Source organism: Coptis chinensis, chromosome 9 (assembly GCF_015680905.1).
Source record: "Coptis chinensis isolate HL-2020 chromosome 9, ASM1568090v1, whole genome shotgun sequence".
Classification (NCBI taxonomy): domain Eukaryota; kingdom Viridiplantae; phylum Streptophyta; class Magnoliopsida; order Ranunculales; family Ranunculaceae; genus Coptis; species Coptis chinensis.
Window position 1 is genome coordinate 70,946,510 of NC_141464.1, and position 16,054 is coordinate 70,962,563.

General features: G+C 36.3%; 1 protein-coding gene and 1 long non-coding RNA gene across 6 annotated transcripts; both read right to left on the reverse strand.

The window, feature by feature from the left end:
• Positions 1 to 1,802: 1,802 nt before the first annotated feature.
• On the reverse strand, positions 1,803 to 6,197 carry LOC147477773 (uncharacterized). 3 transcript variants are annotated; one of them, XR_015208997.1, is made up of 5 exons: positions 5,688 to 6,197; positions 4,609 to 5,601; positions 2,703 to 2,867; positions 2,207 to 2,554; positions 1,803 to 2,105 (listed from the first exon to the last, which is right to left on the reverse strand). It is a non-coding gene; the product is annotated as an uncharacterized LOC147477773 (long non-coding RNA). The 3 variants fall into 3 exon arrangements; XR_015208996.1 differs by lacking the exons at positions 4,609 to 5,601; positions 5,688 to 6,197 and adding an exon at positions 3,050 to 3,244; XR_015208995.1 differs by lacking the exons at positions 4,609 to 5,601; positions 5,688 to 6,197 and having other exon boundaries at positions 2,703 to 3,244.
• A 3,186-nt stretch (positions 6,198 to 9,383) lies between these two features.
• LOC147477774 (F-box/FBD/LRR-repeat protein At1g16930-like) lies at positions 9,384 to 15,344 on the reverse strand. 3 transcript variants are annotated; one of them, XM_086584378.1, is made up of 6 exons: positions 14,436 to 15,344; positions 14,159 to 14,311; positions 13,755 to 14,028; positions 13,354 to 13,667; positions 10,519 to 11,350; positions 9,384 to 9,456 (listed from the first exon to the last, which is right to left on the reverse strand). In XM_086584378.1, exons 1-3 carry the CDS (start codon positions 15,342 to 15,344, stop codon positions 13,975 to 13,977), a joined length of 1,116 nt encoding a protein of 371 aa, XP_086440504.1. In that variant the 3' UTR covers positions 9,384 to 9,456; positions 10,519 to 11,350; positions 13,354 to 13,667; positions 13,755 to 13,974. The 3 variants fall into 3 exon arrangements, with proteins under 3 accessions (XP_086440504.1, XP_086440502.1, XP_086440503.1); XM_086584376.1 differs by having other exon boundaries at positions 13,755 to 14,053; XM_086584377.1 differs by having other exon boundaries at positions 9,384 to 11,350; positions 13,755 to 14,053.
• Between the last annotated feature and the right edge of the window lie 710 nt (positions 15,345 to 16,054).

Sequence of the window (16,054 nt, forward strand, 5' to 3'; positions counted from 1 at the left end):
GTTGGACTTAGTTTGGCCACATGTCTAACCGCACCTTACTTCTTTGGAGGCAAGTGGTTATACGTCGAGGGGGGATGAGAGACTTTTGCCTTAGATAGAGAGGCGACAACCGACGGCAACCCCACCTATGTGATTGGAGATCCCATGAATTAGGTTCAAAGGGAAAAACAAGTCACCCATCGCCGCTCTGGTATGCTATTGTCTTTCTTTGAGACGCCCCACCCTATGACTAGATAGCATTTTTTTTGTATAGTTTGTATAACTTGAATTGCAAATGAGAAAGGAGTTATTTTACTCTTATTGGAATCCATAGTCCATTTTTTATAATGAGATAGTGTATTTTAACCGCAATGTACACTTGATGGATATCCACCTACGTAAATGTAGAATTGGGTCGGTCTTATGAGTATTCGTGCAAGTACTCTAGAGCATTCATGGAACACAAAGCGTATGAAACCAAAAAAAGCTAATACCGCGAAAAACAGCATATAATGAATGAAAGCATATGGGTGCATGTCCTCTATTTTACTACAAGGGAATGTTGGTTCAAAGATTTTTAATCCACCACTTTCAATGCATTATAAGACATGTTACCCTATGGTTGGTTCAAGCCCCGTAAAAGCACCAAAGATCTTATGCATTGTTTTTCGATTCTCTCCGGCATTTCGTTAACCCATTTCTTTTTCTTTTGTAATATCCTATTCCAAAATAGTGGGGACTATTAGTATTTTGAAATAGTGGGGGATTGTTGGAATCTCTTATGTATTTCTAAATACTAGTGTGTGTGTGTGTGTGCAAAGTGGAGGAGATGAACAAATGGTGTTCTCTCCACTTTAGTGCATAGTAGATAGTCCCACATTGGTTATCCACCACATCGGGTGGGGGTCCTTGGGCTTGGGCTCACTTGTTGTGGGTAGTGGTTTGACCAATAGCCTAAACTTGTTTTGCCTTTTCTTGGCGACAAGTTTTGGTGTTCTATTAGGAGTTGGTCTCTCTTCCTCCTAACCTCTATAAAGGACCGTGGAGTCCATAGAGATGAGACTTGATCGTAAACTCAACTCGAGAAACGAAAACTTAAACCAAATTCCTTTTTCTTCTTCTCTTCTTCCACCGCCAGAGAGAGTTATATTGTTGTTCTAGAGGGTAGTCCGTTTCTAGTGCAAAGTCAGTCATTTAACCATTGAATCGTGAGAAAGACGCACCGCTTGTTGCTTTTCGCACCATTGGAAGGGCTTTAAATCTTTCCTTAGCGACACTGCCTAATCCGCTTGGTTATTCCGATTCTTTGCCATTGTTTATTCATTGCCATCGTTCTTACGCTTACACTTTAGTTGCCGTGTTCATACAACTATTCTAACAATCCCATGTCACAATCATAAAATGTGAAACATTTTCATGGGTATGGAACTCTTTGCAAACGCCCTTCCAGCATTGTGGTTGGAGGCGGAAAATTCTCCTTCAAACCAATTAGGACTAGCTTTGACACGTGTACATTGATATTTGTAATTTGTAGGAGCAGAATGGACATTTTGCTTATAGACCACCACTAACTTCATGGCTACAACTCATAATAGAGGCAAGATGATTCGAATTTCCAACTATCAACATCGATAAATAAATGGAAGAATGCCAACTTAGGGGGGCATGGTTAGCCACTTTGATAAACTCATGTTAAAGGTGCTCTACCAATATAATTCATAGCAGCACCCATTCCATGTATCTTACTCTTTCAAGTTACATCTGTCACTAGTAGGCCATCATTCCCACAAAAGTTCAGTTAATAGTTAAAGGGGAAGAGAAAATAGAAGAAAAAGGGATACATCTATCATAAATATTCAAGGTGTGGTTAAACATACTCTTCACTTTATACAATCAGATTTATAATCACTAAACCACTGTTTTAGACATTGAGAAGAACATCACCGAACTCTATCATTAACTGGAAGAAATTCGAGTCCAGCACAATTCATCAATCAACAATACACATAGCTGCCACTTACTCTGGTGCGTCCTTATGAACAGCAAAAGTGCAGTGATAGGAATTTACTATGCTGAGACCACTTCCCTGTTGGCTGTTGCTTAGTTAATAGGCTGGCATGAAAAATCTGTACATGTTCACCAATTAGTGTTGAATACAAGTTTAACCTCTTTATACAACTACAACGGTAGAAAAACAGATTAGACAAAAATGACTACTGCAAATTACCATGTGGAAATAGAGGTCTGTACTCGGGTTACACACCACCCCAAGTTCGATCATACTGTGAATGCTTTAGCAGAAATCAATCACATTGCATGCTGAGCCTCTAGGTAGCCTTAGTAACTGCTTAAAGACCTCAACTTGCATCTCTGGATTTCGTGATAAATTCCAGGAAGCCATTACAGTAATCTTCTCCAAGGCCATTGCATTCTTCAGCAAGAACTTAACCAGACATAGCTCCAAATCACTTCCAGTGTAGAACCTAAGTTCAACTGATTTGAGGTGTGACTGTACACATTGAGGAACAATTTCAAGAGTCGGACCATGCTCAATAAGTACACAACTGACAGGCGCCTATATGGATATCAAATTTAGATTTTGCAAGATTCAAAATTTAAAGTTATTTGTAATAAACTAATAAACACACAAAAATATAATAAATAAGAATAAAAAGAAAAGAAAATGAAAAGAAAAAAAACAAGTATGTGCTTGAAGTACATACCTCGAAAATAAAGGAATTTATATTAGGCATCTTGTGAAGTATGCTTATCAGACATCCAAAATCAAAATTATTTTCATAATCATCACAATCTACAAACACTCTCAAATCGGTTAAACTGGCAAATTCTGGCAGATAATCCCCTATGGTATCCAACTCGAAGAAATCCTTGACATGCCAGATCACAAAGCATCAGTGATCAGGAATCAAATAAAGCACACATATATATATATATATATATAGAACTAGAAAATCACAAGTTTCTTTCTCATGCCATTCATTCTACTAATAAAAAAAAAAAAAAAAAATTGAACAAGAAGAAAATGTAAAAAAGAAAAATGGAAACTTACTGTAATGGTATGGATAGATAAATGTAGAACCTTGACGTTACAAATCTTCCCAAAAAACTTACTAATACGATGATAATTATGTCCAAACTTACAGCCGATACGTGCCTCAACTAGTGATGATAGGTTGTGTAGGTTATACCAGTATGCTAGTTGACTTGCCAACTCGAAATATATGAGATTCTCAGTATAAATATTTATTTCAAGAGTCCTCAACGGTATAAGAATCATCAAATACATCTAGTATCAATTTCTTAAGTGTGGGAGCAGAAATGTTGACAGTATTAAATTTCTCCCATTCAATTGAATATGCATGAAACTCTTCAAGGACAGGGAAGCTGAAAAAGGCTTGTTGAATTGAGAGGTCACCACAAAAGATGACATCCTTAAGATTTAGGACCTTCAGTTTTGGAAAACACATTGAGGTGGGAGTCCAAAAACAAGCACTTCCTACATCAATTTTTAACGTTGTCAGAGATTGACAATTGAAACGGCAAAGAGGAAACACAAAGGGATCCATACAAACAGAGAGAATGAGCTCTTGAACGTTACGCTTTAGTATGGCAGAGATCCATGCATTAAAACGAGTAACATCATAAGCTTCCGCGCATTCAAGAGAAAACTTGTGTATGCTTGATGCCTCATGGAGTAGCAACACTCTGTCCACAAAATTCATGAAGCTTGCCTTAACCATTGGATCCCCGCTCTTGATTTTAGTAGAGTATAACAGACTATCACTTAACTCAAGCTTGGGAACTGAAGTCCAAAGGTATTTCCATTTTGTTGATAGCACACTAGAACCAACAGCATATTTTGTAGGAAGAAAGGAGAGAATATGATGAAGAATGTTGTCAGGCAAACAGCTGATCCTATCTACATCCTCACCGCCATTCTGTCCACCCAAACTCATTTCCTTTTTTCTAGAATTCGGCACTGAACCACTTCCACCCATGATTACTTTTTTCTCCTAAAAGTTGATGCTGCAACATTTATTTTCCACAGTGAATGAAAATATAAACAGAAGAATATAGCATTTGCAAAGGGAGCATAAATGCCCTCCTAAATGTTTCAAGTTTCAACAAGTTCAATCCTGTACGTTTCACTCCATACTTATGATTGATTTAGACGAAAAATAACATTTTCTATTGAAACTATTTCGATTCATAATATAACCTGCTCCAGTGTTTGCCATTTGGGTTTCCACAACATTTTTGCTCTCAACATAAATCCTGAGTGATTAGAGGCAAACGTGCTTTGGGCACTGTGGGGGAAACTAGCTGTAGCCTGTAGGCAAAACTTTCTCCCAAATTGAATGATGTAAGACTACCAATATTATTCTTAGATAAGTACAAGTGTCTTAACTACGTTATAGTACAAATTTGCAACAGTAACAATGAAATAAATGGAATGATCTAGGACTGCCATTTTTTTTTTAAATTTTTTAAAGGCAATCCTACGTCTTAACTACAGGTTAGTGCAAGGGTGCAACAATTGTAACTATGGAAATTGGAGACACATACGAACATTCAAACAAAGGATTATGAGAGATGAAAGGAACAAACCAGTTTTTGGGTCTCTACACTTTTCTTCTTCGAAGCTGATAAAGAGTGTCTGACGGAGAGATCAGAGGTTTTGAGGGTGGTAAAATGGTGCGGGTCGGGTTTTGGGCTTAATCTGACTCGGCTTAATACCAACTACCCACTCGGCCACTCCAGTTGTTCTGTACTTCTATATAAAGCCCGAATTTTTCTATCTGATGTCAAATTTTCTGAAAGGCTTATTGACCAATACTGAATTACTGATAGATATTGATTGGTAATTTCAGGAGCAAAGATGAGTTTTAATCAACGTCAACGAACTACTTTGATTGTTGATCGTCTAAGTTCAATGATGTTACTGCTGTTGTATTGGTCTGATCATAAAACTTACTGTGTCAACACTCTACACAATTAAGCGAAATACAAATAGAGTTCAGAAACTCAGTTTGGGGTCTTGGGACTGCCAATGGCGTGATTCATGCGCCTCTTTGTTCCTGGCTCTTAGAATCCACTTAAACAAAACAGACTTCTGCGGTTCTGCCAAAGCAGATTTAAAACAAAACTAGCAACAGATGCTGCTCTCCAGTTGAAGCTCTCATTTCGGTAACTCATCAGTTCTTGCATTTAGAAGACTGAACATCTCATACCAGATTTCAAGAACTAGTGATATACATAACAGATGATATAAGTAAAGCCACTTCATATGTCGGTTTTTTTATAGAAACTTATGAAAAAGAAAATGATCATAGAAACAGCAATCGCTTTAGGAGAACTCAATTTCACTACATATTGAGCTTCTTTGGAGTAATAACTTATTAGCTACCTCAAATTGCATCTTTGGATCAGCCGACAACTACGATGAAGAAATGATAGTCATCTTTTCCAAGGCTACTGCATTCTTTAACAGAAAGTTAACCAAACACAGCTCGTTTGCGCTGCCATGAAAATGCTAGACTGACTTCAGGCGTGACAGATTACCTTGAGGAATAACATCAAGTGCGCCACCATCTTCATGCTCTACAGGACAAAGTAAACGGAGGACGTTAAGATTTCTTATTAGTAAAGGAATAAAAGCGAAAACAAATTGGAATTTGGTGACTTACATTTTCAAGGAGAAGTTCCACATTAGGCAAGTGACACAGTAAGTTTATGAGTTGTCTAACATTTGAACCAGTTTGATCATCACGGGACCGGTAGTGTAATATTTTCACTTTCAAACACATCAAGCTAGAAAATGCATGCAGATGATATAAGAGATTTAAACGATACATGACCTTCAAACCCAAATCCAAGCTACCCCTTTCCAGGTACTCATATATCAAAAATGAGTATCAAATATGTGAACAAAATCTGTAAAGTTTCACAATGCTTGGATATCTCAGTTCTGTTAATGCGTGTACCTCAATTTGGAATGATCTTAAATTGATCGCTTCACCGTACTCTCATGGGTGAATTTTCTTTATAACTACTACTTGTCATGTTGACAAAACCACCTTGTAGTGATTCAATAATGTTCTCATATACCATTCTCTATTGTAATTCCAAATACAAAATAAATTGTTACATCTAGCTCCTGCCTCTTCCTCTTGAACTCTCTTTTTCTTATAAAACATGGACCAAGTTCCAACTATTACAATCAAAATAGAGAACAATCCCACAAGACAAAAAATGACAATCTTAATTGGTTTAACTCCTCCCTTTACACCTTTGCTTATTTTCAAAGATTTGCAAGGTGGCAAAGCTTTTGCGTGACCACACAAGCCTTTGTTGTTAACAAATGTTTAAGCTGAAGCCTCACAAAAAGTTTTGCTGTCAAGAACCAGAACTTCTAATGCATTGTAAGATACATCAACAGATCGAAATTAAACTTAGCATATTCACCAATAAATATGGAATTGAACTAGACAACTTATTGTGTGACAAATTCAAATTCTCTAAGCTACCCATTTTGAGCAAACAAAAGTGGAATGGAGCCAGGTTCTTGCTCAAGTCGAGTAACTCTTGAATGTGAGACAAATTGCCTAATTTAGATGGTATGCTTCCATTGAATTTATTTTTACTCAACTTCAAAACTTCAAATATGACAAATGAACACAATCACCAATCTGTTTTAGTATTGGTCCACTCAGATTGTTGATGAAGACATTCATCTCTTACATTAAAAATTGAACCCAATTTGAAGTATGTGGTTACCATAGATTATCCTTGAGAGAGAGGATGCTTTCAAAAGTTAAAGAGGCAAAAGAAAAGTTTCTTGTTCTATCATAAATAGCTTTTTTTCAAAAAGTTATATTTACACAATTGAGAAATGACTTTCAAGTACATCCATCAGAAAGCGCCTCCGAGAGAATCGTAAGCACGGTCTGATGTTTTAATCTTTTGGGTTGAACTCCCACATCATTGCACTAATGACAGTACCACTCATGATAGTACCATTTTGTTACACCAACTCATATTGCACTCATAATATCATAATAGTCTGAAATGAAGTGAGACCTGGAAAAAACATCAATTAAAAAGAATGAAGTGAGACTTGGAAAACCATCAATTAAAAGGAAAGAGGCATCTGCCTAAGCATTTGCTCAGGGGCCACTTTCACCCAGAAAAATATAATACAGTGTATACTCGCACAAATTCCAATGCAGTATATGCAGTATAGTGTATATTTGTATAGAAAATGACCTTTGAATTTGGACCTCTACAGTCACTGGGAATGCAAAACGGTATTACCAGTCCAATCAATATCTACTTGAATTTCATGTCCTATTGCTACTACCCTACAATGCTTGACATTCAAAAACTATAAAAGAGATTTCAAAAACATTTAACTACACAATTTAGCTTCAAAGCTAATTAGGACAAAACCTCAATGAGATCGAAGAAAGTCCCCGTGAGACTAATTTTGGGGGAATGGATATGGCAAATAGTGATAAATACATTACGTGCATCATTACTTGAAAAGGTTCATGACAAGTAGAAGCTAACGAATAATGATATATATGGTATCACACCTAATAAGAAACTCTATATAAGCAAGACTTACCTTGTTCTTTTATCAAGAGGGATACCAATGTAAGTTTTAGAAGACAACATGCATCCCAAGAAGATCTTTGTTCGAGTGTACCACCAAAGCTTCCATAGAAATTGTTGGACACCTTAATATAATGAACTCCTCATTATAATAGCTTACATAAAGTGAACTCCCATTCTCTATGGCAAGCATCCTACAGGAAACCAACTGCAACCCACATTCTAGGTCCAAGTTTATGTACCACCTTGTAAAGTGTTTTTGTACGGCGAAAGAGAAGTTTTTAAATTTCCAGATGGTATACTGAAACGCCCTACTGGTAGTTAGAGGAAAATGAAAGGGGATGTTAAGTTGGCTGATGCAAATTGAATTGGGCTATGTGAGACAACAAAATACAACAAGCAGTAGCAGTGTCCTCGAATACAATAGTGGGATCTTTAGAGAATTCATTTTGAGTAAACCCCCCCAAGTTTAGTGTAGTCGACTTAAAGAGCATGCAATGCACTCAAATCTAGTCTAATTAATATCAACTAATAATAACATCTGAGAATGAGTTTCCACAAACCTATTAGTCTAAGTCATAACAGAGAACCAAGACTTTAAGATTTGTTTTTAAGTAGCAAGGAAGACCATCTCTTTTGCAAACTAATTTTTTGAATTAGACAAAAGATCTATATCCTCAACAAAGTTAATTAGAGTAAAACAGGACTATGCTGGCAAAAACCAAAATCCTATTTTAAAAAATAATTAAATATCATACTCGAGGCATTCTAGCTCTCTCGCCTCATAAATGTCTTAGGGTTATTTTACTTATCAAGATGTGGAGTTGGTAACAAATTATTTCACATTCCAATTAAATGACTAATTTAAAGAAGGGGAAAAGAACTTCCCAATGGGATATCACTAGAGACCATACCCCTTGAAACCTAGTTATAAATCACATTCCTATCCTACACAACAGATCCTATAATGCATATCTTATACATGAGGATGGCAGAAGCCTTTGGGGCTATTGCATTACCACATATAAGGGTTAATGCTAACACAACAACATGTGGTATCAAAAGAAAACGTCATTAACCAACTTCAAAAAAAAAAAATGTTGATTCAGAAGCACTCACACTTCAGGGAGAAGCTAAACCTTTGTGCAAGTGTTTGAGAAAGTACCAACTCGGACATCACCCTCACCTGCAAACTGAAGATTAGAAGTGTAGCTGTGTCAGCTACAACAATATTCCTAACCTGTTTAGCAGTTAAAAATAGAGTTATCACCTGAGACAGATTACTTGCAGAGTAAAAAATGACACTTGAATGTCATGGAAAAAGAAAATAGCATTAAGAAGTGGGACATGAGATGTAATGTTGGTATTTTTATTGCCACAGCCGTAAGTACGTGTTCTCACAATCCATCAAGACAGAGAGCAACATTTTGAAAGAATAACCCGTATTTTCACTAAATACTAATATTGATTGCTTAAACATCGGTTATGAAGGCTTCCTAGAGACGATTGATCACAATGTTACTTTGTGACATAGATCATGAATAATTTCCTACAAATTGTAAATAATATGTAAAAAGAAGATTAAAAAAAAAATGGGAAGATACCTCACATGTTGATTTAATGAATCAGATAAAAACAGTGTGTTTCACTAGTCCCTCAAATTGCTCATCTTCTTTTCTGAAACAATTAGAAGGAATGGATGCATGCTTACATAATTTAACAACATAAATAAAATATAGAAAGCATAACAAACTGTAAGTTAGTATCACCTTGCCAATACGCAAACTGGTTTTGGTGAAGTTGCTTTTCGTCCATCTAGTGGATGAGTTAATTGTAGATGACCTCTGACACCTTTACTATTTACTATTTTTTTATGAAAACAGTAAAAATTCAACAGAAATATAGCATTCCCCAGAGAGTGTGCTATGGAAAGATAGCTTCCCTTGTAATTTGAAGTAAGCATTCTATAATTTTACAGTATCTGACACATCATTAAGCTAACCTTAAAATTTTCAGTACACATTCTGCTTCGGTCAAATTTAAGGAGTTCCAGTACCTCATTTTAATACTTGATGACAGAGTCTTCAATAGCACGACTTTGACTGCTTTGAATGCTTGACCAAAGGTTTTAATGATTATAATCATTTGACACAAATGTTTAACAATATTTGTTGGAATGTTTCCCTTTTCCAAGCCTAGTAATATAACAGTTGCATTCTTAAAAAAAAACTACGCATGTCAAATTCAGGATAGTCATGAAGAAATCCAGTGCTCAATCAATATTATATGTACTTGGATAGTATTAGAATGGAATCTCAAAACAATATTGTTACTACTAATTAATACTAAAACTGTATTTGTAAAGCAGTAAAATGAATGCTAAAGTATGACAGAAATAGTTAGAATTCATGTTCACCTAATGCCACGTACTTCTAAAAGGAAATACATATATCATCTACTTATTCAAAGCTTTAATAGAAAGTAAAAGCAAATTAGTAACTCCAACATACCTTGTCTCAGTGGTAAAACTGAAGAAGTATCAACTGGCACAGGTATGCGTAATTCTCGAAGAGACTCTAAGTTCATTCGTTCTCACTAACATACGACGAACTTTCATTTTTTCTAGTCAAACTACCTCATCCAGGTTCATGCGATGTTTTAACCAAAACATCACTCACAACTAAAGACTTATTGGAAGAATCTAGAAATCACCATATCATAATCAAATAACATGAAGCAAAATCAATTCAGGACTTGGTCTTAGTCCTAATAGTCAAGAAGGGACTAATCATCCTACTTGATGTAAGGTACCACCATGGAACATTGATGAAAACTTACATAGAAACAAACATCATTGATAAACAAAAAAATATATATATTGTTAAGCATCAACAATTAACACACCTGCTTTGCAGTTTTGTTTTGAAGTTCAAGAGGATCAAGAGCAAAGCAGTTTGTTTTGAAGTTCAAGAGGATCAAGAGCTCTTTTGATTGCCAAGGAGTGCAGTTTCCGATCCACAGAACCCTTCTCATGCTTAACCACACCCCATCCCACCCCCTTTTTGAGTTAAATATCCTCGTCTTTTTTCCTTTTTGGTTTTGGCTAAAAATAATTGTATTGAATTAAATTAAAAAGAATTACAAAGTGCAATTACTGGATCGAGTTGTAGCTGATATGGAATGCATTCTAGGCAACTCACATTTCTCCTCTATTTTATTTTTTATTTTGTTTTAAAAAAATATATTCCTGAATCACGCTACGCTTTGGGAGTTAATTTTCCAAGCATGCATTAGGTTTAACATAATAAAAAAGTCCAGCTAAAATGGTCCTATCGCATATCGAATGAACGGCATGTAATTAAGTATAAGACTGATGATGATGATATTAAGCCCGAAATGAGATAATAATCCCAACAATCCAGGCTTGTTCTCAAACACATTTTGGGTTGCTTTGGAATAGCTGATCCTGGGAAGTGCACAATAACCAAATGTTTCAATTACGTTGTACTCAACTACTCATTAATTAGTCATATCAATGAAATGAATTACAATATCCAAGATAAATCATCGTAAATTCTAGACAAACCACCGCATAGGTCCAGCTTTCGAAACACTGGGGCACTGGGCTGGAGTACAGAAACGCGCGCAAAAAGGACATAAGTTCCAGGCTCGTATGCTTTTAGGATGAGCAGCATACGATGTGAATGTAAAGAAAATAAGACCTTCAGAAATGCACCTATGAAGCAAACAATCCACTCAGCCATGATATTTGTTCAATAACCATTTTAACTCCTATATGCTGCACATTCAATTAACATTCCACGAACAAATAGAAAATTGAATATCTGATCACCGACACCTCTATAAAAGATTTGAGAAATATGCCAACCCCAGAATATATACCATCTAGATGCAAATTAAGCTTTAGTCTGATAGGAAGACCTTAGCGCCTGGGCAGACTGAAGACAACAAAGCTCTAATAAAAGCTTCCCATTGCATCAAATCTGATTTTTGTTTTTCGTTTTAAGTGAGCATTGTAATTGTATTAGAAAATAAGAAAAATCGGTTAAGTGGAACAAAATGTAAAGAAAAGAAAAAGAGAATCAAGAGATGATTATGTAAAAGGGGATAGCATCGACTTGTGAGCTTAACAACCCTACTAGGTAGGCTTCTTATCAAACACAAAAACAATGCACCTCTCCTGATTAGCGAAATCTAAAGGAAGTGCTTGAACACGCCTCCCAAAATATCCAAAATACAGAACTAATCCTCATTCGTCATTAGCTTTTAACAGCTTGATGGGCAGAGGATTATTAGCCTCTCTCAAAGTAGAGGTTAACATGCAGTGTTGTGTTCAGCACTGCATCTTTCCCATCTGCTCTTAAGCTTCCATGGTATCTTACCTGATCCAAATGCCACAACTGCAGTCCTTGAATCTGACTCAATCCAAATGTTCTTCCAGTTTCTCTGTATGATCGTTTTCAACACTTTCAAGGATGGATGAACATTCAGCCACATAGTTTGTATTCACCCCTATCTTCCTCCAAAAAACAAGAAGAAACTCTCCTGAAGAGTTTCTGAAAGTAGCTCCTAGCCCAGCCATACCAGGAATTCCAAGGGCAGACCAATCACAACTTAGTACATCACCATGGCACACATATCAGTTTAAGCAATGTGTCTCTAGAATACAGTCAAGCTGCAAATAATATTTCCATGCTCTGCAAGCAAGTAGATAAGATTCTACTTGCTAAAGGTCCTCTGCTCTCCCTTCCTCATCTTCTTTCCTCACTCACTCTAGATGAGAGTTTGATAGTGTCAACCATACTCGATAATGAAATAGGAAGGAAAATATATACTCTGCTTTTATGCAGACTGGGCTGCAATTTTTTATGAGCCTACAGTATTTCGTTTGAATGGTTGGGAACTTTTCAAGACACCTAAGAGGGGTTGATAGCTAGGGCGTTAACGTAGTGGGAGTGTCAGCTATCTTTCTGATCCAAAGCACTCCCCCCTACCTTGTTGGTCATGGTTATCAGCTCATATTCTCATGTACTATCTCTTCAAAAAATTTGAATATGTTCACACTTCCCTAGTAACATTCCTGTTTTTTCTGGGCTAACTGTGTTAAAAAAACAGGGGCATGTCAACTCTTCTATACCAGCTGATTCGATGGGATCATTATATTACAGCAAACTCCTTTTAGACATCAACATAATTTGTTATTTATATTGATTCATCAAGAAGTTGCTTTAACCCATGCTTGCAATAGTGGGGAACTTATCATGAAGCAACTTAAGCAATGCCGTATCTAAAGAAACACAATTACACATCCCTCTCACAAAATGTTGATATAGTCCAGGAAAATAATTACACGCACCAAAATCACTAAAAAACAAATGAATATAACGGAGAAAAGGAAAACTGTCAGCATATTTAAATGAAGGCGGTATGAATGCATAACAAAAAACTTAAATAAAAAAGTCTCATGTGTGTCTTTTCCTTGAGCATATACACAGAAATAGGGATGATAAAATAATTCATAAACCAAATCCAACAATTATGTAACATATATATATAATTAAAATAGCATCTTGATTTCATGAATGTGAATGAGTGAGAGATTGGAATATTTGACATAGCATAATTTGAAGTAATAACAATTCAACAAAGCAAATTTAGTTCATATATAACGTAAGGAAAATGTAAGCTGGTGCATAAAAAGACCATCCTCACTCATACCTCCAAGTATAAGATTTGTTAAACCCTTGATTATAGGAATCCATTGAAGCTTTGATAGCCTTTAGAGATACCCGTCGATAGAAAGTTCAAAACAACTTTTATCTAGAGCAAGGGCTCCTCTTCAAATGAAGAATGCATGTAAGCCTCTGATTTTGTTTCACTTGTTGCCTTTCAATTTCCGGAATCTGACAGAAATTTACTGATTTCATCATCTTTTTCTATATTGACGTTGGGTAAAAGAAGCACCTTCGGGTGGTGCGCCGGTGGCTTACTTCGAATAACCCTTTGTGCACTTTCACTCTTCTTCCTTTGCTCTGCATAAGAAATTCAGTAAATAAACCTAATTACAAAACATACCTTAATACCAGTCAATTACAAGTAGGGTGTTTTTTTCATAATACCTGCAAATTCAAGTACTTCAGGAGAAGTCGATTACACATGTTGAGTCTCTGGGAAGCATTAACAATTGCTTTGTAACCTCAAATTGCTTCTTTGGGTTTGCGGACAGTGCTGAAGAACCTCTGATAGTCACTTTCTGTAAAGCTATTGCATTTTTCAGTAAAAACTCAACCAAACCAAGGTCGTTCTCATTTCCATCAAAACTCCTAAGCTCAACTGACTTCAAGTTGGACAGAAAAGATTGAGGAATTGCTTCGAGTGTCCAACACCCATTACCTTCAAAGAAAATTATATCAACTTCCTACATGAAAATCCAAAATCAAAACTTTAGCATCAGCACAGAAATTAATTACAACAATTTACTTTATGTTTATTTCCTATATTTACTTCACTATAGGGAACTTACTTTGGTAAAGAGAAGAGATTCAACATTAGGCAAGTAACTAAATAATTCTGTCAACATTTCACCATATACGTATCCCCCTTGTATATGGACTCTCAAACTTTTCAAGTTGGGAAAGGCAAGAAGTTCCACTGTGAGATTTGCAACGAAGAGAATCTTGGAATAACAAATCACAATTTATCAGTATACAGTAATAAGGTAAACCACAGACTAAGCCAATCATGCTTCAGGATTGGATAAGTTAGAAAACGAAAAAGAAGATAAAACACCAAACTTTTACCTCTACGGCTTCAGAAGATAACATAAGATCCTTTACATTACCAATGCCTTCGATAAGCTTACTCACACGATCCTCAATTCCATGCTCACTATGAAAGTCAACAGATGCTTTTGATAGAGATGATAGGTTGTGTAGAGAGAACTTATATGCGAACTTGCTTACCAAATCCAAGGTTATGAGACTTTCTGCATAAATCTTTATCTCAAAATCATAAATATTATCAGCTGCATATGAAGCATCGTTAATCATAAGATTCTCTAGTGCGGGAGCATATATGTTGACAACCTCAATGTTCCATATACAATCAATTAGAACAAGCTTTTCAAGCACTGGAAAACTTAAAGATACTTGATGAATCTCTTCCTCACAAGAAAATGTAATGAAATCAAGATGCAAGACCTTGAGACTTGAAATACAAAACGAAACGGGAAGTTTTAGATTTGAGTCCACATGAAGCTTCATTCTCTGCAGTACTTTAGATGTAAAGAGTGTACAGGGGAGCATAAGAGGATGTTCCACAAACGTGTTGAGAACGAGCTCTCCAACATTACGATCTAGTATGGTAGAGATCCACCCATTAACGCGTGTATCATCAAGAACCAATTTACTTGAGACAGAAAATTTGTCTATAAAGGTGGCGTCATGGTGAAGAAGCACATTGTCCACAAAATTCATGAATATCAACTTATCCATTGGACCAAATGCGTAAAATACAAGATTTGAGATTCCAAACCAAACTTGCTTCCATCTTGTTGACAATACACTTGTACGAACAGCAAACTTTGTAGAGAGAAAAGAGAGGATGTAATGCAGAATGTTGTCAGGCAAGTAACTGATCCTATCTTCATCCTCGTTTAACCTCTGTCGCGTCGAACTACTAGCATCCATCACAGTATTGCTTAGAGCCATTTGTTTTTGCCTCTTATAACACCTTGATGTCTTATAACCTATTATAAGATGTGGCCTAGTGATTTTTGACTTTTTTTTTTGTTTGTTTTTTTGTTTGTTTTTTGCCTCTTATAAGAGGCATTCTACTAGAAATGTCTTATAAGAGGCTCCAATTTTATAAGTATCAAAATTAGATCTACTTCAATTCTATAAGTCTTATAATTTGAAAAATGATTCAAACACCCCCGTCCATATACCCCTAACCCCATTTATCTCTTCTTTCATTTTCATTATCTTCTTCTCCAAATAACTCCATTGTCCTAGCTACCACCACCACCACCACTAAACTATTAAAACCACTACCATCACTGCTGCCACTACCACCACCACCACCACCACCACCACTACCATCACCACCACCACCAAACTATTAAAACCACCGCCACTACTGTCGCCACTACCACCACCATCATCACCACCACCACTACCACCGCCATCATCACCTCCACCACCACTATCACCGTACTATTAAGACTATCTTCACCACCACCACCACCACCGTGCTATTAAAACCACCATCACTACCATCACCACCATCACTACCACCGTGCTATTAAAACCAATATCATCACCTCCACTATCACTACCATCACCACCACCACCACGTGCTATTAAGATATCTACCACTTCTACTATTACTACTACTACCACTACCACCACCGTGTTATTAA

What these genes read in the sequence shown, in the direction of transcription:
- LOC147477774 (XM_086584376.1), bottom strand. Translation starts at nt 15,344, where the DNA reads ATGGCTCTAAGCAATACTGTGATGGATGCTAGTAGTTCGACGCGACAG. An exon ending in TATCTTCTGAAGCCGTAGAG is followed by an intron (nt 14,312 to 14,435) that starts GTAAAAGTTTGG and finishes TGTTATTCCAAG; the next exon opens with ATTCTCTTCGTTGCAAATCT. An exon ending in AATCTCTTCTCTTTACCAAA is followed by an intron (nt 14,054 to 14,158) that starts GTAAGTTCCCTA and finishes ATTTTCATGTAG; the next exon opens with GAAGTTGATATAATTTTCTT.